Raw genomic sequence first — 27,784 nt, 5'->3', positions numbered from 1 at the left:
GCCTTGATCCTCAGCCTCCTGAGTAGCTAGAATTATAAGAATGAACCACAAGTGCCCAGCCTCAATCCAGTTTTTAAGAATGACAATAAATATTTTAATTAATTAATTAATTTTTGTCGGTTGTGGGGCTTGAACTCTGGGCCTGGGCACTGTCCCTCAGCTCTTCAGCTCAAGGCAAGAACTCTACCACTTGAACTACAGCACCACTTATGGTTTTCTAGTGGTTTATTGGAGATAAGAGTCTCACAGACTTTCCTGCCCAGGCTGGCTTTGAACCTGATCCTCAGATCTCAGCCTCCTGAGTAGCTAGGATTACAGGTGTGAGCCACTGGTGCTGGCTACAATAATATTTTAATCACACCTACCAAGCGAGTATATAGTACCTGTAATAATTGAAAAGATCTGGGTTCTAGTTCTTTTTTTTTTTTTTTTTTTCTTTTTGTTCTTGGGGCTTGAACTAGGAGACTGAGTACTGCCCCTGAGCTCTTTTTGTTCAAGGTTAGTGTTCTGCCACTTTAAACCACATCACCACTTCCAGTTTTCTGGTGGTTAATTGGAGATAAGAGTCTCATGGACTTTTCCTGCCTGACCTGGTTTGAACTAGGATCCTCACATCTCAGCTGCCTGAACAGCTAGGATTACAGGCATGAGCCATTAGCACCGGGCAGGGTTCTAGTTCTATTGCATGTTTCTTCTGCTAGTTCTTGTTTATGATAACTTGTTTCTATGTATATTTCACATTTAGGGTTGTGAATTGCTTCATGGAGCTTTCTCTCTTGAAAAATCTTTGTTTTAATATTTACCTTTCTAAAGGATGTGTTAACTTCTTATAGGCAACTTGAAAGCATTAAGCTGGCATTTCACTATGCTACTATCTTTGTTTGGTGTTTCCTCGCCCAGGCAGATTGTGTAAATTCAAATTCTAAATCTGTTTGAGGGCATGGAAATTTTTCAGAGAAAATTAACACTATCTATTACAACTTTATTCCATGCCAACAGAGGAAATTCCTTCTATATTCCTTTTTCTGTTATGCAGATTTTTCTTTTAGTCCATTTTACAAAGGTGGTTAGCTTTCAAATTTTCTGATTTCAAATAAGAATTTCGGACACAGGACCTTGTATGATCTTATGATCATGTGTTCAGATCATGTGTTGGTAATTGAGACGGATAATGCCTCCAGTACTAGGATACATATCACCTTAATAAAGCAGTGATTAGTTTTCTTTTTCATGGCCTGTGTCTATCTCATACAGTTTTTTGAAAGGTCTGCTATGTATCTGGAATGGCTTTATAGAAATATTTCAACCAGTGATTGGGGATTTTTTTTGTATAATTTTAAGGCTTCTTATTTGATATGGTATAAAATATTATAGGAAGCAAACTTACAGGCCTTAATTTTTTCAAATCTGAAAATATTTTTTGTAAATTTGTATATATCTCTCATATGAGAATAAAATCATAGCATTGTTCTAGTCTGTATTGCATTATTTGCTATTACCTTAAGTAAACCATTTAACATTTCTCAAAGGGTTAGAGAACTAGAAGAAGTGAGTCCTAAGTTTTCTCCAAGTTCTAACATTCATTATACCTTTAAGGTAACAATGGTGAATCTGCAAGATGGAATATTTGGAATGTGGGCTTGTGGCTTTTTTTTTTTTTTTTTGTCAGTTGTGGGGCTTGAACTTTGGGCCTGGGCGCTTTCCCTCAGCTCTTCAGCTCAAGGTAGGCGCTCTACCACTTGAGCCACAGCGCCACTTCTGGCATATTTTTAATACTATATAACTTTCATATTACCTAGCTCAAGCCTGACTTTTCCTGACTTTGGCCCAGAGGTTTTTGTTGTTGTTGTTGTGTTTTGTTTTCAAAATTGTGGCAAAACAACCAACATAAAATTTGCCATCATGTACCATTTTAAGTGAATAGTATAAAATATACATTTCAAATGTTTAGTAAAATGTAGTCACTTCCTGTGCAATGTTGAGCTTTTAAACTTGAAGATTTAGGTTACTTATTGACAAAGGACACATATATTTTATCTCCTTCCTCTTGCCCTTACTCACCTTTTTCCTTCCTTCCTTCCTTTCCACTGATTGAAACAATTTATGAAGCGAGTAATGCCGTAACATAAATTCACATAATTGACTCAATTTCCCATGTTGTTTTCCATATATATTTTTAGAATGTAGTATAAAGTCTAATTTAGGGAGGCACAATCAAGTATTAGGTAAAATAATAAGCTAAAACAATACTTATACAGCACTTAACTTTCTTTCTTCTTCTTCTGGGCCCCCAAACTATAGTTTGAACTCAGGGTTCTGTGATTGCTTGGTAGGCACTCTATCTTGTGTTTAGTGAACAAGGGGTATTCCCCATGAAGACTTCTATGAACACATCCTAATTTTTATTACCTGTCAAAGGGTTAATATATCTTTGCTGAACAAATAGGCATGTAATCTTCCTAATTCAGGCCATCCAGTAGACAAAAGTTTGTGTCCCTAATTTCTGGAACCTATAAATATTAGCTCACTTGGGAAAAGGACTTTGCGGGTGTGTTTAACAGTGTAGACTGGGAAATGGGAAAATTCTTCTGAATTATTTAGGTGAGTCCTTAAAAATCAGTCTTTCCCAGGGGCCATGAATGGAACACTTGATTACGGAAGGATGGGAAAGATGCAACATCACTATCTTCCAAGAGGACCATCATATAAGCCAACGAATGTAGACAGAAGGTGGAGGGGGCAAGGAATTCCAATTCCCTTCATCCTTGAAAAAGAACACGGCCCTTCGGACACTTGCTCTTAGCCTAAGGAGACTCACACAGGACTTCCTACCTATAGAGCCATAGACAATCAGAGTTGCCTGCGTTGTACACATTTGTGCTGTTAATGTTTTGAAGGCTTGCGGGCAATATGAAGCGAGTGCAGGCTCATTCCAGTTACCTAAGCTGATGAATTATTGTGTAGTTCATGAAAACATTTTAACACGTGCAGGGGCCATTGCTGGCTCAGTCTGTAACGTTGCCAGAGCGTGAGATGGGCAGTACCGTCTAACTTGTGGGCAGTACGCTGTCCTGAGGACGTTCAGTCCACAAGGTCTGCTCAGCCTTCTCCCATGTGCTTCAAAAACCACTGGTGACCTCAGATGCAGGAGAAAAACGCTCCGGATGTTCATGCTGTCCCCTACGTCTGTCCCCCGTGTTGTGGAAGTCATGGCTGACTCCGAGGTGTGAGACCCAACTGTGGGAGGCAACCGCTGGTCTCCAAAAGCCCCCGGGGCATCTGGTAACACGACGAGTCACAGAGCCGCCACAGCCCGAACGACGATGGCTGCGGGGGCCCTGATGTCCTCGCTGCCCTTAAAATGCACTGAGCCACCGAGCCCAGCTCCTTCCCGTCGCAGAGTCCGCCACGGCCCAGCCGGCTACACGAAGCCACGCGATACTTGCATTCACCGCGGAGCTTCCGCGCCTCCCGGTGAAAACCCCTCAGGAAGATTGCCCCGCCCACAGCCCCTGGCAACATCTGGGGCGGGGTGGGGTGTGGCAGGGGGAGGGGGAAGCGGTTATCCCTAGCCACTCTCGCGGGATTTTCCGAACGAGGGTTGGAAGGACTGTACCCGGAAGCCCGATCCCGAAAGGGAGACCCGAGGTTGCGGTGTTCGGCTCCAGTCCTTCCCCCCGCGGCCGATCTCGAAGCGGCGAGGTGGAGGTTCCTTTGCCAGTTTCACACAGCTTCCTGCAGCTCCGGTGCTGCCGTTCCTCTCCTGGCGCCACCTTTGCGTCCGTCTCCGCCTTGTGCCTTCAGGCCCCCGCGGGGCGATGTTGGGAGGGCGGCGGGAGGTGGTGTGGGCCGCGGTGGGCCTTCCAGGCTCCTCTCCCTTCCCCGCTGCCCTCCGCTCGCCGAGTTGTGAGTGCTGCTGGGCTGCCGAGCCCCTCCCCCGGGCCAGATGGATCCTTCGTCCCCGAAGCCCCCCTCGGGAACGGCCCGCAAAGGTATGAGCTCCGGGCTCGGCTCGCCGCGCGGCACCAGCTTTCCAGCCCCTCACGGAACCGGGCCCTTCCAGGGCACTTCCGGTTGGGGTTGTGCTCTGGCTTTGAGTGGCCACTACAGATTGTGACCCTCTTCATGCTAGAAACATGAACCTGGATTGTCGAGGCAGACTGCCCTTTGTAGCTAAGCATTCTTACAGTTTTCCTGCGGAGCAACTTTGGGTACTTTCCTCATCTGTAAAGTTGCGATCGTTGCCCGGGAGCTAAGCATTTATGTGACTGCGTCTGAACCATAGTGTGCAGTAAATGTTTCATATATATATATATATATATATATATACACACATATATAATAGATAAGACATATATACTGTATATAATACGTATAACATATAACATATAATAATACATACATATTTTGTATAATATATAACGTATATAATACATATAACGTATATATTATGTAATATATATGTACTATAGATAGTTGGGGTTTTGTTGTTGTTTTTGTCGGTCGTGGGGCCTGAACTCGGCCTGGGCGCTGTCCCTCAGCTCAAGGGTAGTGCTCAACCACTTGGGCTATTGTGCCACTTCCGGCTTTTTCTGCATATGTGGTGCAGAGGAATCGAACCCAGGGCCTCATGCATGCAAGGCAAGCACTCTACCACTGAGCCACCTTCCTAGCCCGACATTTTTTTTTTTTGTGCCCCAGTCATTCATGAATGGTAAAAGTTTAAGAAGGTGAATAAAGACTGAGTATATAAATATTTGAGCCTGACATAGGTGTCTTAACACCTGTAGTGCTAGCTACTTAGGAGGTTGAGATCTGAGAATCACAGTTGGAAGCCAGCAACAAATCAGAGAATCTTTAATAATCAGCAACAGCTGGAAGTAGAGAGTGTTGCTGAAGTGGGAACCAGCCTTAAATCAGAAAGCTGGGAAAGCACTAGGCCTTGAGTTCAAGCCCCGGTACTGGTGCACTTCCACACACAAATTGAGATATTTGTTCAGATTATTACACAAAACTTGATACATGATGTATCGCGGCAAGGATTTATATTCTGCCTCTAATATGTCACAGAGTTTTAGGAAGGTATGGTTAATTATCTTGAGATGCTCTTTTGTCTCTAAATAATTTCCAGTATATAACAGATAGTATGTAACATATACTATCTACTGCAAGTTTCTGCATTACTACTATCCTGATTATTTATCTACTTGTTTTTACTTTGAGAATAGTATCCATCTCATAAATGATGAATTCAGGGCTAAGTCTCAGCATAGGTAAGCAACAGGCCTGACCTCTTGAGAGCCAGGAATTAACAACATTGTAACTCAGTCTTAGCACAAATATGAATACCTATACAAGTCTGACAGGTGAAAACAAATGAGGCTGCTGAGTGGACATTATAATGCCTGAGATGCTCATTCCTAAACCTAGTGAAAGAATTGGTCACTTTGGTATGTAAGGTTAAGTGTGTTAGTGGAAGGGTCAGAAAACTTAAGGGCTCTGAGGTGGTTTCATGTTTAAAGAATAGTAAGGTGGGCAGTTTGGAATGAAAGGATAGAGATCAGATCATAATTACTCTAATCCCTCATTTAATCCAACAGGAAATCATACCAATGAAAAAATTTTTATTTTGCAGGGGGGGAGGGTAGGAGAGTGGGGTGGGGATGACACACATGAGGGGGTGGGGATGAGATGTTTATCCTGAGCACAAACTTAACTGGATCTATTTGGGTCTAGCAATATCCAGTCAGAAATCAAAAAGATTTCCATAAATTGTTGGGTGAGGTCCTTCAAGCATTTTCCACATGCATGCTAAGCTACCCGAGAGGCTTTTCTTAGATTCCTTTCCTTTTTTTTTTTTTGGGTCCAGTCGTGGGGTCTGAACTTGGCCTGGGCATTGTCCCTCAGCCCTTCAGCTCAAGGCTAGCGCTCTACCACTTGAGCCACAGCGCCACTTCCGGCTTTTTTCTTTTTGCTTATGTGGTGCTGAGGAATCGAACCCAGGACCTCATGCATGCAAGGCAAGCACTCTACCACTGAGCCACCTTCCCAGCCCCAGATTCCTTTCCTTTTAAATGTATTTCCCGAGTTCTTTCTTTTTTTTTTTTTTGGGTCCGGTTGTAGGGCCTGAACTCTGGGCCTGAGCGCTGTCTCTCAGCTCTTCAGCTCAAGACTAGCGCTCTACCACTTGAGCCACAGCGCCACTTCCGGCTTTTTTCTTATGTGCTGCTGAGGAATCGAACCCAGGGCCTCATGCATGCAAGGCAAGTGCTCTACCACTGAGCCAACTTCCAACCCCCCCCCCCCCCCCCAGTTCTTTCTCATAGAACTATATTCTCTTCCAAAACTTCTTAACAATTACATATTTGTTTGTGTACCTTATACTATTTGCATCTTTTACTGAGTATCAAAAAATCCGTGAGACCAAGAAACTTTTCATTAATAAATTCAGTTCATGTTTATTGAGTTTCTGGTTCTGGGGATTAAATTTGAACACTACTGATTTTAAAAAAAATTATTTTTTGTTATTATAGAGGTGATGTACAGGGGGGTTACATTTACATGAGGCTGGTAATGTATACATTTCCTTGTGCATAGTGTCATCTTTTCCCTCATCCTCTCCCAGTCCCTCCCTCCTATCTCCACTCACAAGTTGCGTAGTTCATTTTCAACAATGTCCAGTGAGCTCTACTGCTGCATTTTTTCACCTTTTTCCCCTCAAGTTCTGTGTCCTCCCAGCACCCTCCTGAAGATATACATGTGAATACACCATATATAAGGTAGAAGAGACAGAATCATCAAAAACTAAAAAAGAAAGTCTTATTTCCATATCTTAGGAGTTTGATTCAGTATGTGTGTTATTATCAGAGAGAGCATGTGCCGTTTGTCTTTCTGATCTTGGCTTACGTCTCTGGACATGATTTGTTCTAGTTCCATCCATTTCCCTGCTGATTCCATTATTTTATCCTTTCTAGTGGCTGTGTAAAATTCCATTGTATATAGGTACTCTAGGTTTAGTTTTTTGAGGAACCTCCAGACTGCTTTCCAGAGTGGTTGTACTAGTTTACATCATCAGGGCAATAGGGTTTCTTTCTCCCTACATCCCTGCCAGCATTTGTCAAAATTCAAAATATTGGACACACATCCAGGATAAGAATTAGGGGAAAGAAATTGTATACTCTTTTACACTTTATTATAGGAGAATATCTGATAATATATTTTAAGAAAATAGCTTTATATTTAATTTGAGTGAATTGGAAAAGACTTGTATGTTACATTTTCTTTTCTGACAGCAGTGGATAAATGAGATGCTAACTAAAAGTTAATTTTGAAATTTTTATTTTCTTCTTTATTATTATAGATATGTGGCATCCAGGAGAAAGATGTCTTGCTCCTTCTCCTGATAATGAAAAACTTTGTGAAGCAAGCATAAAATCTATTACAGTGGATGAAAATGGGAAATCATTTGCAGTTATATTATATTCAGATTTTCAAGAAAGAAAAGTACCTCTTAAAAGACTTGAAGAAGTAAAATCTACTAAGGAACACCCCAGAAATTTTATATTTGATGATGAAGACTTAGAAAAGCCTTATTTCCCAGATAGAAAATTTCCATCATCTGCTAATGCTTTTAAATTATCTGAAGATGGAGACTCAATTCCTTATACTATTAATAGGTATTTGAGAGACTACCAAAGGGAAGGAGCCCAGTTTCTTTATGGACACTACATCCAAGGAAGAGGATGTATTCTTGGTGATGACATGGGACTTGGAAAAACAGTACAGGTATTCATTTTCATTCATTTATAATTGAAATTCAGCACATTCGTGATATTATGTACAAGATGCCATATGCAAATCTGTTCATTGTACTGTTATGATAGGTATGTGTGTGTGTGTGTGTGTGTGTGTGTCTGTGTTTTGTCTCATCAACTAGGTAGTAAAGTCTCAAAGACTATTTCAGATACATTTTATTCTCAATGCTTATCTAGTGTTTGTTTTGGTACTTAATATTAATAATGTTTTGGAATAACTTGGCTTGATTTTACCTTATTCATTAGCAAGTTGCTAGATCCAGCCCACATTCAACAGGAAGAGCTATAAGGTTATGTGTACACCAAGAGGGCTTATTGGGAGCCCTGTTAGAAGCTGTCTACTACAGCTGCCTTATATTTCAAAGAAATTTGTGATCCTAAAAGATTAGTGTTTTCAGTCTAGACTTTATACCAAGGAGTCAGTCTGGACAATCAGAAGTGTTTGCCTAGTTTGTGATTAAACATTGTGTGTTTCCTTCCTAGTAATTGAATTTAAGCTACCTCCATGTGTTAATGGAACTTAAAGCTAAAATTTAAGTCTGACTTTTATAAATAGTTTAATAATGTTACTGTATATAAAGCTCTGCTGTGAAAAGCAAGGCTAAAATAAGGCCCTTCAGTAATAATGACATGTCATCATTTGCAGTACTGGGTCTTCTTTTAAGCCCAGACAATGCAGGTAGTCTAAAGCATGGGAAGTAGTACATAATTGTTTGTGGAAGGAATGAATTTACTTTTTCAGCAGAGTAGGTGGGAAGAATAAAGAAAGGAGCTTTCAAGAAACTACCACCTGTGACCAAGATAATGGATGATTGCTAATGAAAATTAAATAAGTAAATAAGGCCCCTTTATGACTTAATTTGTTTTCTTGTTCTTGCACAGGTTAGACTGTTATTTACTTCTTTTTTTTCATTTTATTGTAAAGATGCTGTATAGAGGGTCTAGTTACATGAGTAACATAATGAGTACATTACTTGTTGAGCATTCTTACCCCTTCCCTTGTTCTCCCACTATCCCTTCCCTCCCTCACCTCTCTCACTCCTTCCCCCTCCACCCCACCCAAAGTTGTAAAGTTCATTTCCAGTATACTATCTTGTGGGTATCATTGTTGCAGTGGGTCATCCTGTGTCCTTGTTTCAGCATTTTTTTATTCCCCTTCCTCTCCCCAAATTAGACAAATGTTTATACAAGATGCAAGGTACCAAAATCAAGTACAGTGACAACACGGGATATACCATAGGGGGAAGAACATACAAAGGAAACAAAAAAAAATCAAATAGTACATTAAAAACAACAATGTGTCCCTATCTTGGGGTTAATTTCACTTAGCATCATCCTATATGATCATATGTACATAACTTTGAGCTTTTAGGCTCATCTGATAAAATTATCCTAGATGTACTACTAGTTATTGCAAATGAGGGAATCCATGGGACCTAAATCTTTGGGTTTGACTTACTTTACTTAATATGATCTTTTTCCAAGTCTTTCCATTTCCTAACAAACGGGGTGGTATCATTCTTATAGGACACTCTTTAGGCCAAATTATAATTACCTTTTTTTTTTCTCTGTGGTGGGGCTTGAACTCTGGGCTTGGGTCCCTCAGCTCTTCAGCTTAAGGCAAGCACTCTACTACTTGAGCCACAGCACCACTTCCGGCTTTTTTCCTTTTGCTTATATGGTGCTGAGGAATCGAACCCAGGGCCTCAGGCATGCAAGGCAAGTGCTCTACCACTGAGCCACCTCCAGCCCCATTTATCTTATCTCCTTTGGTACTAGGGATTGAACCCAGAGTGTGCACTACTTAGGCAAGAGCTTTGCCACTGATCTACATCCCAACTATCATTAAGTATTTTTTAAATACAGTTTACATTTTTGCCTAGGCTGATCTGGACTTTGATCCTCCTACTTAAGGCTCTTGTATAGCTGAAATGATAGATGAGTACAGTATACTACTATGCCTAGTTTTATTGCTTGAGATGGAATCTTGCTTTTCTGCCTGGACTGAACCATAATTCTTCCAACCTCTAACTCCTGAGTAGCTGGACTATAGGCATGGGCTTTTGGATACAGCATTAGAAGAAATTTATTTTCAAAGATATCTTACAGGATCCTAAAACTGATTAACCATGGATAAATACAATGACTTAAGACAATAGTTTTAGTTCTGTTCTGTTCTTTTTTTTTTTGTCATTCATGAGGCTTGAACTCGGGGCTTGAACTCTGTTGTTTTTTATTGTTGGTGTTGTTCATGGGGCTGGGACTCTGAGCCTGGGGGCTGTCCCTCAGCTCTTCAGCTCAAGGTAAGTGTTCTACCACTTGAGCCACAGTGCCACTTTTTGTTTTCTGGTGGTTTACTGGAGATAAAGAGTCTCACAAACTTTCCTGCCCGGGCTGGCTTTGAACCACAATCATCAGAACTCAGCCTTCTGAGTAGTGAGGATTACAGGTGTGAGCTACTGGTGCTCAGCTTTAGTTGTGTTCTTAATGATTCACTTTGGTCTGTAAGGAATTTATATTACCAAAATACTTAGTGTCCTTGTCAAAATGGACAGTAAATCATATTAATCTTACCTTTTTTTTTTTTTTTGAGTCTGGTCGTGGGGCCTGAACTCTGGGCCTGGGCACTGTCCCTCAGCTCTTCAGCTCAAGGCTAGCTGCTCTACCAGTTGAGCCACAGGGCCACTTCCGGCTTTTTTCTTTTTGCTCATGTGGTGCTGAGGAATTGAACTCAGGGCCTCAGGCATGTAAGGCAAGCGCTCTACCACTGAGCCACCTTCCCAGCCCTTAATCTTACCTTTGCTTTGCTTATATGCGCTCTTGCATGTACCCAGACAATTTCATCAGCTTTTTGTATTGTCAAGTTTCTCACCCAGACTAAAACTCTATCTGGCTTTTCTTGTGATTGTATCATTGAAGATATTCCATATCTCTGTTTAGCATAATCTTCCGCTGCATCCATGATCTCTTGCGGCTTCTCCTGATTCTTGGGACTGGTGCTGGTGCTGGTCATCATGACAGACTTGGGGAATGGACACTACCCTCCTTCACAGGCTTCCGTAGGACTGCACCAGGAGGCTTCTCCCCGACCATAACCTCCACTCTCCCTGCCCTCAATCACCTAGATAGCATGTCTGCTATTTACTTCTTTGAGTAGCCAATGTATGTTCACCTTCAAATCAGAAACTTAGTAGTACAGTATTGACATGCAGTTTGGGAACTACCACCTTATACTATAAATACAATTCAAATTCTTGTGCACATTTAGTCACAAAATTGAAGCTCATCTTTCATGCCTGTTTTAAAAAAGCCTGTTTTAAAAAATTCCTTTATTTTCCATTCTTATAAGGTTATTTATTTATTTATTTATTTTGGTCGGCCGTGGGGCTTGGCTTGAACTCTGGGCTTGGGTGCTGTCCCTCAGCTCTTCAGCTCAAGGCGAGCACTCTACCACTTGAACTATAGCGCCGCTTCCGGTTTTCTGGTGGTTTATTGGAGATAGGAGTGTCATGGTCTTTCCTGCCTGGGCTGGCTTTGAACGTGATCTTCAGATCTCAGCCTCCTGAGTAGCTAGGATTACAGGTGTGAGCCACCAGCGCCTGGCTTAAGGTTATTTTTTAAGTGACTGTACAACACTATTTCATATTACCTGAATGTTGAAATCATCGGGAGACTTTGTTCTTGGGTATTCTGTGCTTTTTGTGCCATGTAAGTCTTGAGGAGTTATTTTTCTAAAGATCAGGAAATACTTTGCATACTAATTTTGATATTGAGCTTGATTTCTTTGAAACTCAGGCATCTGCTTCTTTGGTTGTTTGGTTATATGTAATTGAGAATAATTTTCTACACATATAGAGATCCATTTAATGAAAAATCTGTAAAGATAAAATGACCTACCAGAAGAAATGTAAAAAATAGTTAATGAGTTAATTAGAATTTCAAAGTGCTCTAAAGTTAGATGATAATGAAAATAAACATTTGCTCATTAGATTGTAGTTTTAGTCTATTTTCTTTCCTTCTCTCTCTCTCTCTTTTTTTTCTTGTCAGTCGTGGGGCCTGAACTCTGGGCCTGGGCGCTGTCCCTCAGTGCTTCAGCTCAAGGCTAGTACTTTACCACTTGAGCCACAGCACCACTTCCTGATTTTTCTGCTAATGTAGTGCTGAGGAATCGAACCTAGGGCCTCATGCAGGCAAGGCAAACACTCTACCACTGAGCCACCTTCCCAACCCTCCCTTTTCTTTCTTTCTTTCTTTCTTCCTTCCTTCCTTTCTCTCTTTCTCTCTTTCTTTATGTTTTTAATTTTAATTTTTTTTTGGATCCGGTCGTGGGGCCTGAACTCTGGGCCTGGGCGCTGTCCCTCAGCTCTTCAGCTCAAGGCTAGTGCTCTTCCACTTGAGCCACAGTGCCACTTCCGGCTTTTTTCTTTTTGCTTATGTGGTGCTGAGGAATCGAACCCAGGGCCTCTTGCATGCAAGGCAAGCACTCTATCACTGAGCCACCTTCCCAGCCCCCTCCCTTTTTTAAAAAAACTAATCCTTTTACATTCTGACTTGTCAATGTTATAAAATTGAACTTGGTTTATATATCAAATAGTTTCCTACTTTTTTTCAAGTAGTAAAGTAGGTGAATTTGGTGTGTGGTCTTCTGCAAGGATGAGGATTAAAATGCCCATGTGGCTGATGAATCATTGGTATTTTGAACAAGACCTATTAGCTGGACTTTTGGAGGCACAAACCAGGCATGATACAGGAGAAAACATGGTGGGGGAAAATGTACTTACCTCTTTAAGAAATGTGACTTTGAAAGAATACAAAGTGACTTAATAGTAGCCTAACATATATGGGATTTGGGAAGTTTTTGTTCATGATGGTGTGGTTTGTCATGTGGTTGGAGATAGAAGAGGCTTGCTATTTTTTAAGTGAATGTATGAGAATTACAGTTTAATATCTTTGCCAAAAATGATTTTGTCAGTTTCTTCAGTCTTAACACTTCGGTTGGGTGTTGATGTATATGTATGGTTCTTTGTGTTCTTTGTACTATTTCTTGAGGAATTTATAGTACAGTAAGCTTTACAAATTTACAGTGTAGAATCTGGTTAGTTTTATAGTTATATATACCCCTAAAATGATCACCATCTACCTCACCAAGATATGGAATCTATCATTATCACCAGAGTTTCACATGTCTGTATGTGCCCATGATATATTCAACACCAATAATTCATCATCTACTATTTTTATTTTAGTTGGACTAAGAAATTAAAGGTACTTGGGAGGGAATCCAAATACAAAGACCTAGATTTTTATAAAAATTTCTTGAAAATTTACAGAATTCTCACACCTAATTCAAGAAATAATTTCTTCTATACATTTTCATAATGTTCACTTAACTATAATAAAAACAATTTTAACTAGAGTCTGCAGGTTTGGGGACCTGACCCATGGTAATTGGAGAGGTCACTGATAGACAGTGGAAAGTGGCTCCTTACTATGAAGCATTTGTTCTCAAAAATGTAATCCTTGGATCAGTAGCAGTAGTGTTCCTGGAGAACTTAGATTTCAAGTTCTTGGCTTTCATCCCAGATATACTCAATAGAAACTCTGGATCTGGGGTGGAAGCTGGCAATCCTAACAAATCCTCCAGGTAATTCTGAGGCCCACTAAAATTTGAGAACCTTTACTCAGACTATATTTTTCAGAAGGGACCGAAAACCAATTAATCTGATGAGTTAGTATAGGAAAGTTTGGTAAGAGGGTGTTTATTCTAAGTGAATTTTGATACAAAATAGTGTTCATTCTTTCAATACAAATTATTACATTTTTAGAAACTGAAATGAGCTGGGCATCAATGGCTTATGTCTATAATCTTAGCTACCAAAGGTCTGAAGCCAGCTGGGGCAGAAAGATCTGAGAAACTCCTTATCTCCAGTTAACCAGCAGAAAGATGGAACTGAACTTGTAGTTTACTCAAGTAGTACTCAGCTGTGAGCAGAAAAAGCTAAACGAGTTGAAAGCCCAGAGTTCAAGCCCTACTACCAGTGCGCGCGCACATTCCCCCGCCCCCCCCCCCCCCAGAAATAGAATAACATTAGAGATTTTTCTCTCCAGCTTCTTAATAAATGAAGAAACTCAGGCACAGAGAGAAAAAGTGACATACCAATGATTGCATGAAGTAATCAAATTCATTCAGATTCTAGATCTCTTTTGCCCACTCCATATACTTTTATTGCCTATATCCTGTAACTTAAGGGGCACTCCTAATTAAATGCCTTTTTCTGAGCTTTAATTAATCATTCACTCAATCCATTGAAATTTATTAAACTCTTTTCTGGGCTAGGCTCTGTGGGCCTAATGTGGAAGCACATGTTAACCTGCTATAAATGCATATGATCAATACTATTCTAGATTCAAACAGTGATGATAAAAACAGGTGTAGCTAAGTGATGTTGCTTTAATATGATAAGTAGAATAGCTAGCAGGAAGGAGCCAACCTGCTGGTCTTGCCATGTATTATTTATGATATTATATATAATATATACTACATGTATATTATATACATATATACATAAAATCATATAATATAATCCCAGGGAAATTGATATTTTTGTTTTACTTTAGGACTAATTTGAGCAGTAGCAATTAGGACTTTTTTTAAATTCTGAAGACAGGATTTGAAAGGTTTATGTCATAAAGCAAATAACTCAAATTCAGTGAGTCAAAGAATGTGTTTTTAAAATTTTAGTTTGGAGAATGGCTTTCACAGGTGCATAGTCTTAAGGATTATTGTTAGGAAAGTACAAAATGATGTGGCTTACATGTTTTTTCTTTATCTGCTATGTGAAAAAGATGAATTACTATTGTATTTATTGAGTTGCAGAAATAGATTTTTGCAAATGATAAATACTTCTTAGAATATTTATGTATCATTAAATAATACATTATCAAGAATGTCTTTCCTGAAGGTTGCTTTATTTTCAAAAGGAATGTATAATAGATATCAAGTCTGAGAGAAATATTGGGATTGCTGATAGCTAAAGCTCTCTTAGACTATTTTTAATACCAGTTTTAAAATACTACAGTCTGTAGTAGATTATCATTTACTTAAAATTGAAGGTCATTTGGGTCACAAGTCAAGCTGTTTCTCAGGAATATAGTAATACTAGTAAATAAATATTAGTAATAAATATAGTAATATTTTAATATTTTATTCATGGAGAAAACAACATAATATCTGATGTGAAATGTTAAGTAATGCTCTGAGCCCCAACCCCTTTAAAGCAGAAAAAAAAATATCCTAGGATTTTAAAGATAAGGTTGTATTTTCTGGTTTGACCTGTGGTTCAGATTTTAGGAATAGAGCTTTATCAAAGAGATAGGCTAAGGTTTCCTTTCAAAACAGCATGTCATGTGTATGTGTATTATCTTTAATAATAATAATAATCTTTAAATAGTTGTACAAAGGAGTTGCCATTTAGCAAAGCAGTTTATGAATACAGTATGTCTTGATCAATGTCACCCCTTTCAACATCCTCACCCAACCCTCCCAACCTGCTCTTTCCCTTACTTTTCTTATTTTGTAGGATACATATTGAATTCTTCCCCTCTTCTCTTTGTCATTGTATTTTTGGGCCAGTCCTGGGGCATAAATTCAGGGCCTGGGTGCTATCTTTGAGTCTTTTTGCTCAAGGCTAGCACTCTACCACTTGAGCCATGGCCCCACTTCGGGCTTTTTGCTGGTTAACTGTAGATAAGAGTTTCACAGACTTTCCTGCCTGGGCTGGCTTAGAAGCAAAGTCCTCAGATTTCAGACTCATGAGTAGGTAGGATTATAAACATAAACCACCAGTGGCTGGCTGATGTGCCATTTTGAAGCATTCTCTCCACTTTTTATGTTCTAGGAGATGAATAGTGAAAAACATGGGTATCTTTTTCTTTTGTCCTGAAGGAAATAGACTGTTTTGCTAAGGGAAGGTTATTGCTCTGTTTCCTATCCTCACTCAGGTTTACTCTGTGTTAGTTGCTGAATGTATGTAAGAAAGATGTCCTATAAAAGTGTTAGCTTGGGCTGGGAAGGTAGCTCAGTGGTAGAGCGCTTGCCTTGCATGCCTGAGGCCCTGGGTCTGATTCCTCAGCACCACATAAGCAAAAAGAAAAAAAAGCTGGAAATGGCACTGTGGCTCAAGTGGTAGAGTGCGAGCCTTGAGCTGAAGAGCTGAGGGACAGCGCCCAGGCCCAGAGTTCAGACCCCACGACCGGATCCAAAAAAAAAAAATAAGTGTTAGCTTGACAGCATTTAGAAAGGAATGACTTTAGAAACAAAAAACTAGCCAGGTGCCAGTGGCTCACTCCTATAATCCTAGCTACTCAGAAGGCTGAGATCTGAGGATCATGGTTCAAAGCCAGCTCAGGCAGGCAAGTCCATGAGATTCTTATCTCCAGTTAACCACTCAAAAACCAGATGTGAAAAAACAGAAAACAAAAAAACCCCAGAAGTGTTGCTGTGGCTTGAGGAGTAGAATACTAGCCTTTAGCTCAGGAACCATGACTGAGACAAAAAAAAGAAAACTCCAAATACAAAAAGCTTTCCCAGAGTACATTTCATGTCTGAAATTCAGGTTTGGGCCTCTTCCAGAGGTGGTAGACTTAAATACTTCAGTTTGTCCTTTTCATCTATAAGCAGTTTTAGAGCAATTCCACAATAACGCATATTCTGTTTTTCAAAACAATCTTTTTATATTAGTTTTGTAAACCTTCCTTTTAAGTCTTGTCTTTTCATCTGCTGTGAATTAACATTTTAATAAGCCTCTCTGTCTCATTTCAGTGGGACAGATGTGATGTGGAGATTGCTTTGCTAAAAAAATGTTTCCTTAGCTTTAGAGTTGGGCTGATATTGTCAGTCACTGGGTTTGTAGGATTGGATCAATAGATAGATCAAATATATTTGTACTTTGAATTTTGATAATCTGTCAACTTACCTTCCAGATATATTGAACAATGGAGAATCTCTTCCATTTCAGAGGAATGTACCTTTTTCATTTTCTTCGATATGTGTTTTTTTTGGACAGTGCTACTTTTAAGTTAATCTGCTTTATCCTTTCATGGGTAGTAATTCAGTGTTCGTCTCAAGAAGTCTTTCTGTATCATGAGGTTATGAAGATAGTCCAATATTTATGTATTTATGTACGTACATACATATGTATGTATGTATGTATGTATTTATTGTCAGTTATGGGGCCTGAACTCTGGGTCTTGGTACTGTCCCTTAGCTCTTCAACTCAAGGCAAGCACTCTACCACTTGAGCCACAGCGCCACTTCCGGCTTTTTCTGCTTATGTGGTGCTGAGGAATCAAACCCAGGGCCTCATGCATGCAAGGCAAGCACTCTACCACTGAGCCACCTTCCAACCCCCAAGTCCAATTATTTTCCTGTTTGACCTTCCCTTTTAGATTCCTAAGCACTCTAGCACTGATGGATTTGTATGTGAGGCAGGCCTCAAAGTTCATTTTTTCCCCCATAGACATTGAATTGTCCTAGAAGTTTTTATTGAAGACTATCTAATTTCACATTTTGTTGGGCATGCCACTTTTGTTGAAAATGTCCATGCGTTTAAATCTGTTTCTGGCCTTTTATATTCATTTTCATTGTTCAGTTTGACTATACTCATATCCAATTTTGTATTAGACCTTTGTTCTGTGTCTTGTCTATTTTTGTCCCTTTGCTTCTCCAGTGTTTCCATCAGTTTGCCAAATTCCATGACAAACTGTTTCAAGATTTTGATTGAGCTCGTGATTTTCAGTTGTTACTGAATTGCATTGAACTTTAAGGAGAATTTGACATTTGACACTTGACGAGAGCTAATGCTTCGATAATCCATGAACTAGCATATTTCTTCCTGTATTGCAGCAACATTTTATAATTTTGTTGGAGGCCTTATGCATACTTTATTCTATATTGTAAATTTGATGCTTTTGTCAGTGGATCTTTTTCTTTTAATTTCTTAATTTTTTCTCATAGTATATAAAAGTACGACTTTTTTTGGCTCATAGTGTATAAAAGTACAATTTATATTGACTCCATAACCTGTTACTTTGCTAAATCCCTCACTTAGTCCTAGTAATTGTTTTGTAGATGTGTTAAGGAGTTTTTAGGAGAAACAGTTATGCCATTTACAAACAGAGTTTTACTTTTTTTCTTGTTTATGCTTTTTTTTTTTTTTTTTTTTGGAGCTGGTCCAGGGTCTTGAACTCAGGGCCTGGGCACTGTTCCTGAGATTTTTTTTTTTGCTTAAGGTTAGTATTCTCCCACATTCCACTTCCAGCTTTTTTGGTGCTTAAATGGAGATAAGAGTCTCACTGATTTTCCTGCCTAGACGGACTGAACCACAGTCCTTAGATCTCAGCCTCCTGAGTGGCTAGGATTATAGGGGTAAGCCACTATAACGTGGCATTTTTAATCCTTGTTTTATTTTATAGGCTAGTTAGAACCCTCAAACAATTTGGATAAAGTAGTAAGAATGACATTCTTACTCATTCCTGATGATAGGAGAAAGTGTTCAGCATTTCAGCATTGTGTGGTAGTAGTAGGTGTAGGCTTCTCATAATGTCTTTGATCAGTGTCAGAATATTCCCTTCTAGTTGCAATTTCTAAGATTATATTCAATAGTGAGTGTAAAAGTTTTTGAAAATTAGTTAAATTACCTTAAGATGTTTTTTACAGTATCAGTTTTGGTAAAAGTATTTTTCAGAGAACTAATTTGACTGCTTTGTCTATGCTCTCAAATTGTTAGCATAAAGTTGTTCATGATAATTTATTGTTTGAATAATTTGTGTGACAACTGTGTATACACAGATAAATGCATAGGAACAATATTTTTCATTTTTTTCTTGACTAGTCTAGCTTGAGATTTGTTTATTTAGTTGATTTGTTCAGGCATCCAACTCAGGTTTGTCATTTTTCTCTGTTGTTTGTCTTTGATTGCTTTTCTAATCTTCTTTCTTTGTGTGTATTTTGGTCTTCATTTTGTAGATTTAGAATTGTGTAGTGAATTTCATCTTAAGTTCTAAATTTCTCTCTAAACATTGCTTTATCTATATTCCACAAATTCTGCCATATTGTGTTTTTATTTTTATGTAATTCAAAACATTTTCTACTATCCCTTGTGACATTTTCTTTGGACCTAGGATTACATGCAATTGTATGTTTAATTTACAATATTTACTTGCTTTTTTTTTTTTTTTTTTACTATTATAGCATTAGTAGTCAAAGAGCACATTCTATAAGATATCAGTTATTTTGAAAAAAATAGTGAGAATCATTTTGTGGCCCACCTACCTTATTGAACTGTGTTACATACACTGGTAAAAAATATATATTCTGTTGTTAACTATAATATCCTATAAATATGTACTAACATCTCAAGATGATTGATAATGTTCATAATTCTTATGTCTTTACTAATTTGTATGTACGTGCATTTGTGCACATATTCCAGTACTGTAGATTGAAATTAATGCTTTGTGCTCTCTCTTGGCTTTTTCTCATTGCTGATGCTTAAGCCAGGCCTCCAATCTGGTGTTTTGGGGTTTGGGACTTTTCTGCTCAAGTAGGCTTCATACTGTGATTCTCAGATCTCAGCTTCCTGAGTAGCTAGAATTACAAGTGTGAGCCACCAGTGCCCAGTTTGTGCTCAGAGAAAGATATTAAAGTCTTCTATTCCAATTGGGAATTAGCCAATTTTGCTTTCCTATATTTTGAAGCTCTGCTAAAATCATGTCTTTATAATTGTTATGTCTCTTGATGAACTGACTGCTTTATTCTTATGACTATTCCTGTTTCTGGCCACATTCTTCAGACTGCACTTTTTCTGGTATTATGCTTGCCTTACCACGTGTTCAAGGTGACAGGGCCAAACATGGATAGAAACATCTAAAACTGTGAGGTAAAGTAAGTCCTTCACTCTTTTCAGTTTTATCTCTGGTATTTTGTCATAAGGACCGCAAGCTGACCCATGTACTGCTTTGCTTTATATTTTCAGTGGTTAGATATAAAATGCACATTCTGAGCTTTCTATGGTGTACTTGAAGTTAGTGTACCACTTCACAGCAAATATGAGTTTCTTGTAGTGGGTTGTCTTATTCTCATCTGAAAGAAATTAAGAGTTAGGAATGCTAACTGTAATGCCTAAATAAAAAGAAACACCTAGCTAATACTACTTGATATCTGAACTAAGAAACCCAAATCACATTTCCAGAATAAATTAAATTTGATTTTGGTATATATTTCTTTAAAAAAATCTGTGTTCTGTTTGCTAATATTTTAATATTTTTTTTTACATAATACTGAGAAAATATAATGTTCTTATCAGGTTTTCCTATCAAGTTTATGCTGAACTTGTAATGACTTTAGATAATTTCTTCCTTTCTTTTAACCCTGAGTTTGTTTACATAGATATTATATTTTTCTGAAACATTGGATAGAATTTGTTGGTAAAGCCTTCTAGCCCCTGATTTTCTTTGAGAAGGGTATATATGTATTTATATATTTTCAATTCTTTCGTAATTATATATTTGGGTAGAAATTTTTTTTCTTGTATTGATTTTGATCAATTCTGTTTCTCAGTTATCTAAATTTTAGTATATATTGGCCTAACATTCTATGTCATAGAAATATTTTTGTTTGCCTTTTCTCTTGCTTTCGTTCTCTCTCATTCCCTCTTTCTCTCTTTCTCTCTTTCTCTTTCTCTCTCTCTCTCTCACTTTCTTTTCCCCCTCCCTTCCAACCCTCCACTCTTAAGGTAGAATCTCTTTTTGCCCAGATTAGTCTGGACCTCAGTCCTTCCATTTACTTTATGCCATGGCTGGGATAACAGGTACACACCACTGCATCCAGCTGAAGTTGATATTGGGTCTCTCAGACTTTTTGACCCCATTGGGTTCAAATCTCATCTCAATCTTCCTAATCTCTGCCTCCTGCATTTAAGTTTCTAAAGGTATGGCTTTAGCTGTGGTCTTTAAGTTCAGTATTTAATTCTTACTCATTATTGAACTCAAAATATTTTCTGCATCCCATTTATGAGATGTTCTTTGAAGTATGTTCCTTATCTTTCAAACATTTGAAGATTCTTTTGCTTACATTTTTTATTTCTAGTTTCTTGTATTGTGATCAAAAAACATACTCTGTATGATTTCTATTAAAATGTATTATAGACTTGTTTTATGGCGTAGTCTTAGTCATAGTCAGACTTTTTGTCGCTATGACAAATACTTGTGAGAAACAATTTAAAAGAGGAGTTATTCTGTCATATGGTTATAAGGTTTCAATTCATATTGGTTTGATTTATTGTTTTTAGGCCATGACAAACAAACAACATGGAGAAAGGGCATGAGCTGTTTTTCTCATGGCAGCCAGGAAGCCAAGAGGAGCAACAGGAGGGGGACAGGCCAAGACAGACGCTTCAAAAGCACAGCCTCATTTCCCCTACAAGACTCTGCCTTCCACAGTTGTACTGCCTTCTCAGTAGTTTATTCAAATTTGGAATCTATCATTTGGTTAAAATCCATCATTGATTAGATCACAGCTTTCATAATACAGTTATCTCTGGAAACCCTGGTACACAGTACAGATGAGCTTTACTAATACATATGTCCCTTTGTCTAATCAAGTTGACTATCTGGATTAACCATCACCTAGCATATGTCAACTATAGTAACTAGTTACGGTATACTTGAAATGAAGTTGCTTTGCAATTGTATGCGGCCTTCTATGTTCATTAAGACAAATTTGCTAATCATATATTTAAATCTGTATCTTTACTCATAATTGTTCTTTTTGATTTGTTTTAAAATCTGTTGTGCTTCTGGATTTCTTTGTCTTTGTTTTTCTTTTTCTTTTTTGCTTTGTTTAGTAAACTACTTACTAATTTAGATTTTTGTAGCTTCCAATTTAAGTTATCTTTATCTTTGTTATCTTTATCTGTGTATATCTCTATCTGTATCTGTATAACTTATCTTTATATCTATATACATATTTTTGTGTCTATAGTGGGACTTGAGCCTCATGCTCTCAATTGGGTTTTTCACTAAAAAAATGGAACTGTTCCTCTAGACTCACAATTTTACTCCCCTGTTTTTTTGGGTTATTTATAGATAAGAGTATAACAAACTTATCTAGGTTAGTTTTGAACCTGAATCTTCTGATCTTAGCATTCTGAGTAGCTTGGATTAAAGGTGTGAGCCATCAGTTCTTTTAACAAGAGTATTCTTTAATTAGAGTATTTAGTCTATATATGATATACTTTCTAGTATATTTAGAATTATTTTTACTCATTGATTTTTACTTGTTTCATGTAATTTATTTTCTTCCTCTGCCTTCTTTTGGATAGATTATTTTATATTGTTTATCCCCCTCTTATTAGGAATGTAGGTACACATTCTCCTAGTGATTACCTTTGAGTTCACAGCAGGTATCTTTGAGTTCTGTTTATTTGTTTGACTGTTTATTTGTGGGAATTAAACTCAGCACCTTGAGAGGTAAATGCTATACCACTTGAGTTATACTCCCAATCCTTTTGTCTTTAGTTATGTTTTAGATAGGGTCTTTTACTGCTATCTTCCTATTTCTCCCTCTTAAGTATCTGGGATTACAGGTGCATACTACCTCTCCTGGTTTGTTTTTGAGATATGGTCTTAATAACTTTTTGCCCAAGCTGGTCTCCCATAACAGTCTTCCTACATCTACCTGCCAAATAGCTGAGATTATAAGCATGTACCACTATGACAAGCCTTTCAACAGATATTTTTTACTTATTAAAAATCTGTTTAAATTGTGTTTATCTTTCATTCTTGGCAACCTAATAATGTCAGAGTATTGTAATTGTATTTGTGTACCTTCTAATTCAGTTGCAGTTGTTGGAGCTGCTTGTAGATTTATGGTAAGTTTTACTTCTTGAGAAAGACTTGGGGTTCTTAGTACATATTTAATAGTTGATTTTTTTTAAAAAACCAACTTTGAAAATCATCAGCTTTTATTTCTAGAAGTATCCATTATCATTTTACTTCTGTTACTCAAATTTCAGATTATGGGTTTCTTCATGTTAAAGATATTTTTTGTTTTATTGAACAATTATTTCTTTTAAGTTTTAATATTTCTGGAATTTTTTAAAAGTAATGATGAAATCTTTCCCCTTATTTGGATAACATATATGCATTTTCCCCTATGTCTTCAAAACAGCCTGCTGTCAATATTATTTTTATCATGGAGGTTCACCACCTAGTTTGAGTTCACATGGCTGCTAAGCAACCTAAACTAACATTGGAAACAACTTGTTTTAATGTTTCTTGGTATTCATTATATGAGATTATGTGTCCTTTTTTATTAGTATTTTTTTGTCGTTTTCATGTGATGATTTTTTGCAGGGGACATAACTACTATACACAATGTATATATTAAGTAATTATATGAGGCTGTCTTAATATTCTACCATTCCATTTTATTTATCTCATACATGTAAGTACATATACTTATGAGTCAAGTATTGCCCCTTTTGAGAAGTTTATTTTCTACCAGGTAAGAAGAATGCATACACTTTATTCTAATACAGGATAGAAATTTAGTAAGATAATATCCCAATTGATATAGTTAAGCACAAATCAAGTAATCAGAAGTTATTAACCATGGAAAATTGGCAATGTGAAAATTTTATTTTCTTATTGCTTCAAAGGTAACATTATTATACATTGGTTTGTTAATAAAAATAAAATTAGTGATCCTCTCTTAAAACTATCCTTTAATTTCACTCTGTGAATTCCTAAAGACCTGTATAATTTATCATGCCTCAGTTATTTTTTTTTTCTACCATCCAATGTGTTTACTTGTATAGACACAGTCTAGTTACCACAGATGAGGGAAACCATGCTACCTATGTTTCTTTTGATCTTGCTTACTTTGCTTAGTATAATTTTTTTCCATATCTTTCCATTTCCTTATAAATGGTACAGTATCATTCTTTATAATGGATGAGTAGAATTCCATTGTGTAAATATACCACACTTAACATGATCCATTCATCCACTAAAGGGTATCTGGGTTGATTCCATATCTTGGCTGTAGTTAACAATATTGCAGTGCTGGTAGCTTTAGTGTGGCCTTGTTTGTATTCTATTGGATAAATGCAATAGTTATGTACATGTGATCATATAAAATAATATTTATCTAAATGAACTCCAGGAAATGGAAACAAGTTTTTTTTTTTTCCTTTGTTACTGTTTTTGTTTTCCTTTTGTCTTGTTTGTTCATCTGTTTTTGGAAGGGTCAGGAAGGCCCAGAAATGGTGGGACAAAGAATGAACAAATGGAGCAATGACACTAGACACTATATAGAAAATGAACTTTATGGAGACGGGAGAGAAAGATGGGGAGAGCAAGGGAAGGGGTGACAACATTGTTCATAAAGAAATGTACTCTTGGGGGTTGGGAACGTGACTCAGTGGTAGAGCTCTTGCCTTGCATGGCTGAAGCTCTGGGTTTGATTCCTCAGCACCACATAAGCAAAAAGAAAAAAACCAGAAGTGGCACTGTGGCTCAACTGGTAGAGCGCTAGCCTTGAGCTGAAGAGCTGAGGGACAGCGCCCAGGCCCAGAGTTCAGGCCCCACAACTGGACCCAAAAAAAAAAAAAAAAAAAGAAATGTACTCTTTACCTGACTTTTATAGCTGTCACCCCTCTGTATAGCACCTTTATAATAACAATAAATAAAATTTTAAAATATTTAAAAAATAAAGTCAATACTGATGTTTTATGTTAAATTTTTATCACTAGCAAACATCTTTGTACATACTCTGTAATTGATTGGACAATCATGTAAGCAGCAAAATTTTGTATATCATGATAAATCATACGTAGTGACTGAAAAGGTCTTTTTTTCCCCAGGTTATCTCATTTCTGGCAGCAGTTTTACATAAGAAAGGAACTCGTGAAGATATTGTCAATAATATGCCAGAGTTTTTACTGAGAAGTATGAAAAAGGACCCTTCTTGTGTAGCAAAAAAGGTAAACTATCTAGAAATACCTCATAAAGTTGGTACTCTGATAGCACAGAGAAGTGTTTTAATCCACATAACAGTATAAATTTAAAACATAAAAATTTAATACATCAATACTTCTGATATTGGTTTAATTTGCTAAAGGTTATCTATTTCATCTACTACTTTTAGTCTTTCAGAATAGTGAAATATAATTTCAGCTTGAAATCATTTAAGAATTTCAGTCTTTCAATGGTGTAACTATAGCCTGAGTGTTATATACAGTTGGATTCTTAGTGTATTTTATGTAATGTTATTTTTAGCCCTGGATTTTGTTGTTTTTTTTTGGTTCTGAATGTCACTACTGAATGTGTATGTATCTTACATGTCTCTTATGTCTGCTGAGAGAAAAAAGAGGAAAAAAGTAAATTCTAAAATTTAAATATGAGGATATTTAAAGTATATTAGTAAGAACAAAAATCAGAATGAGCAAAGGAAGGGGTGATATTGTCCAAAAAGAAATGTAGTCATTACCTGACTTCTGAAATAGTAACCCCTCTGAACATCACATTTATGATAGTAATAAAATAGAAATAAATAAAAATAAAAGAACAAAAATCAGAGGTGATGGGGGAAGGAATACCTTCTAAACACTCTTCTGTGAGAAGGAGTGCAAAAGGTTTTTCTTTTTGTTGTTTTTAATGTACTATGTGATTTTTTTTTTTTTTTGTTTCTTTTGTATGCTCTTCCCCCTATGGTATAATCCCTGTTGTCACTGGGTTTGATTTTGGTACCCTGGTATGTATATACATTTATTTGAATTAAGGAAGGGAAGGGGAACAACAGAATGGTGAGACAAAGGCCAAGGGGGGAACCAATGCAACAGTGATATACACAAGACAATATGTTGGAAATGATCTGTACAACTTGGGGGGTTGGGGGGTGGGAAAGTAGGAGAAAATGAGAAAAGGGGTAACAAATTTGACAAGAAATGTACTTGTTACCTTGCTTATGAAACTGTAACCCTTCTGTACATCACCTTGACAATGATAAATAAATAAATGTCAGAGATGAAAAAAGAAAGACCCCTATTGATTGTGTGTTAAAGATATGCTAATAATCACCTCAGTTGTCACTGGTACTGCTTATTCCTCCTCCTTTCTTTTTCTATGTCTCAGTGTGTATATGTGCATGTATAGACACATACATATATGTAAATTCCTTGCCGTAATATACACTGCTAATCTGTTTTATTCAGCTAATTCATTTATTTTTAGTGTTTCTCATATTTTAGTAAATTCCAGTAAAGCCGTTGGAGTACTGAGCATCCTACTTTGACTGCACTCCATGCTTTCATAACTAGTCTTTTCACTCCTTTTTAAATTATTAATGACTACTAAATTCTAGATAACTATACTATTGGAGTACAGAGTTATAGGATAACTTAGCCTTTGCTGTTGATTTCTAGGTTTCTTGCATCAGATAACATAGCCTTGGTGTTTTCTTTGTGCTTACTTGGACGCTGAAGTGTTTTTAATGTTTGATGTATATTGTGTTGTCTACAACTGTGTAGTATTCCCTGCCACATAAATGTGGATGGAAGCAACATAAATCATTACTCACTATGCAGTAGGAGTACTACATAATTGTAGTTGGAACAACATTAGTCACCTTTCTGTCATCTGAAAAAATATACGAACAACTTATGAGGAGGAAAGCTTTGTTTTGGATCACAGTTTTGGGTGTTTCAGTTTATGGTTACTTGGCTTGTTCCTTTAGGGCCTGTGACAGGCAGCACATCATATTGAGAGTGGAAACTTCTTGGCAGAGGAAACTTCTTACTTCACAAGGACTAGAAAGTAAGAAGTAGAGACAGAAAGCTGTCAGGGTCCCAATATTCCCTTCAAGGACATACCAACAGTGAACTAACCTCATCCTACTAGGCCTTATCTCTTAAAGGGTGCATCCCTTCCCTTGGTGATCAAGCCTTTAACTCAGGGTGTTTTGAGGGCCAAACTATAGCTTAGGCAATAAGGCAGAAGTCCTGTTTACATAAGTTCAAGAGAGATTAGGAGGAGAGTTGAGATAATCAATATGGATAATTCTTGAGGGATTAGATCAACAGTCATAGGTAGAGAGATACAGGGTTGAGGAAGAGGGTTTTTGTTGTTACTGTTTTAGTGTTTTTAGTCAGAAGAAATCTAATGTTTTGCTATGGATTTATGTGGTCCATTTTAAAAGAAAAACTATTCATGTCACAAGTAGGAAGGGCAAATATATGAGAATAAATACAGGCAAAATCATAGATAAACCAATCAGAGAGGTAAGGTATAATTTTTCCAGTGAAGTTTTCATATGTTCAAATTGAGATTATTTGTGAGACCATGAACTAGGAAAATGAAAAAGGAATGAGTGATCTAGTAAACCATATACTTAAAAAAAAGCCCTGGCCTTCTTTGCATGTTAGTAATACCAAAATTTGCTATTGGGATCCTTAGTTTATTTTCTCTCTCTATTTTGGAAGTTACTTTCATCTCTCAACAATGAAAAGTACAAGTTGTCATGTCAAAAACGAATTTACAACTTTGGTGTGGGGGGGGAGGATTGAGTGGGGGGGGCGGGGGGGGGCGGCTGGGAAGGGATGTGAAGGGTAAACAAAGGAGGAGGCTGCAATGTTTGATAAGAAATGTACTCATCTTGCCCATGTAATTGTAACCCCTCTGTACAGTATGTTCACAATAAAAAAAAAGAAAAAAAAAGAAAATAGCTATTCCTTTGGACAAGGCTTTGTCTTAATAAAAATCTAATTAAGTAAAACTCAGTTTCTAAGGGTATTTCATGTCTACATATAGCCAGTCAATCAGTTGTATTTGGTCAGACACACAGTAATGAAAAGAGAATTAGCTACTGGCTGAAAAGCTATGCAGAGGCTTGCAAAGAGGATGTCTGGCTG

General features: G+C 37.4%; 1 protein-coding gene across 4 annotated transcripts in view; it reads left to right on the top strand.

The window, feature by feature from the left end:
• The window catches only part of Ercc6l2 (ERCC excision repair 6 like 2), a 98,903-nt gene that overhangs the window by 9,197 nt on the left and 61,922 nt on the right, over window positions 1-27,784 (top strand). The window contains exons 1-3 of one of the 4 annotated variants that reach the window (XM_042686665.1): window positions 3,604-3,992; window positions 7,361-7,785; window positions 24,740-24,859. In XM_042686665.1, coding sequence (XP_042542599.1) covers window positions 3,947-3,992; window positions 7,361-7,785; window positions 24,740-24,859 — 591 coding nt within the window. In that variant the 5' untranslated portion in view covers window positions 3,604-3,946. Of the gene's footprint in view, window positions 1-3,603; window positions 3,993-7,360; window positions 7,786-24,739; window positions 24,860-27,784 lie in introns of those variants that run through there. The other 3 variants (XM_042686662.1, XM_042686663.1, XM_042686664.1) reach the window with 3 other exon arrangements.

The sequence above is a fragment of the Dipodomys spectabilis genome, unplaced genomic scaffold (assembly GCF_019054845.1).
Source record: "Dipodomys spectabilis isolate Male_0828 unplaced genomic scaffold, ASM1905484v1 ptg000098l, whole genome shotgun sequence".
Lineage (NCBI taxonomy): Eukaryota > Metazoa > Chordata > Mammalia > Rodentia > Heteromyidae > Dipodomys > Dipodomys spectabilis.
This window is presented reverse-complemented; position numbering and strand designations above follow the sequence as displayed.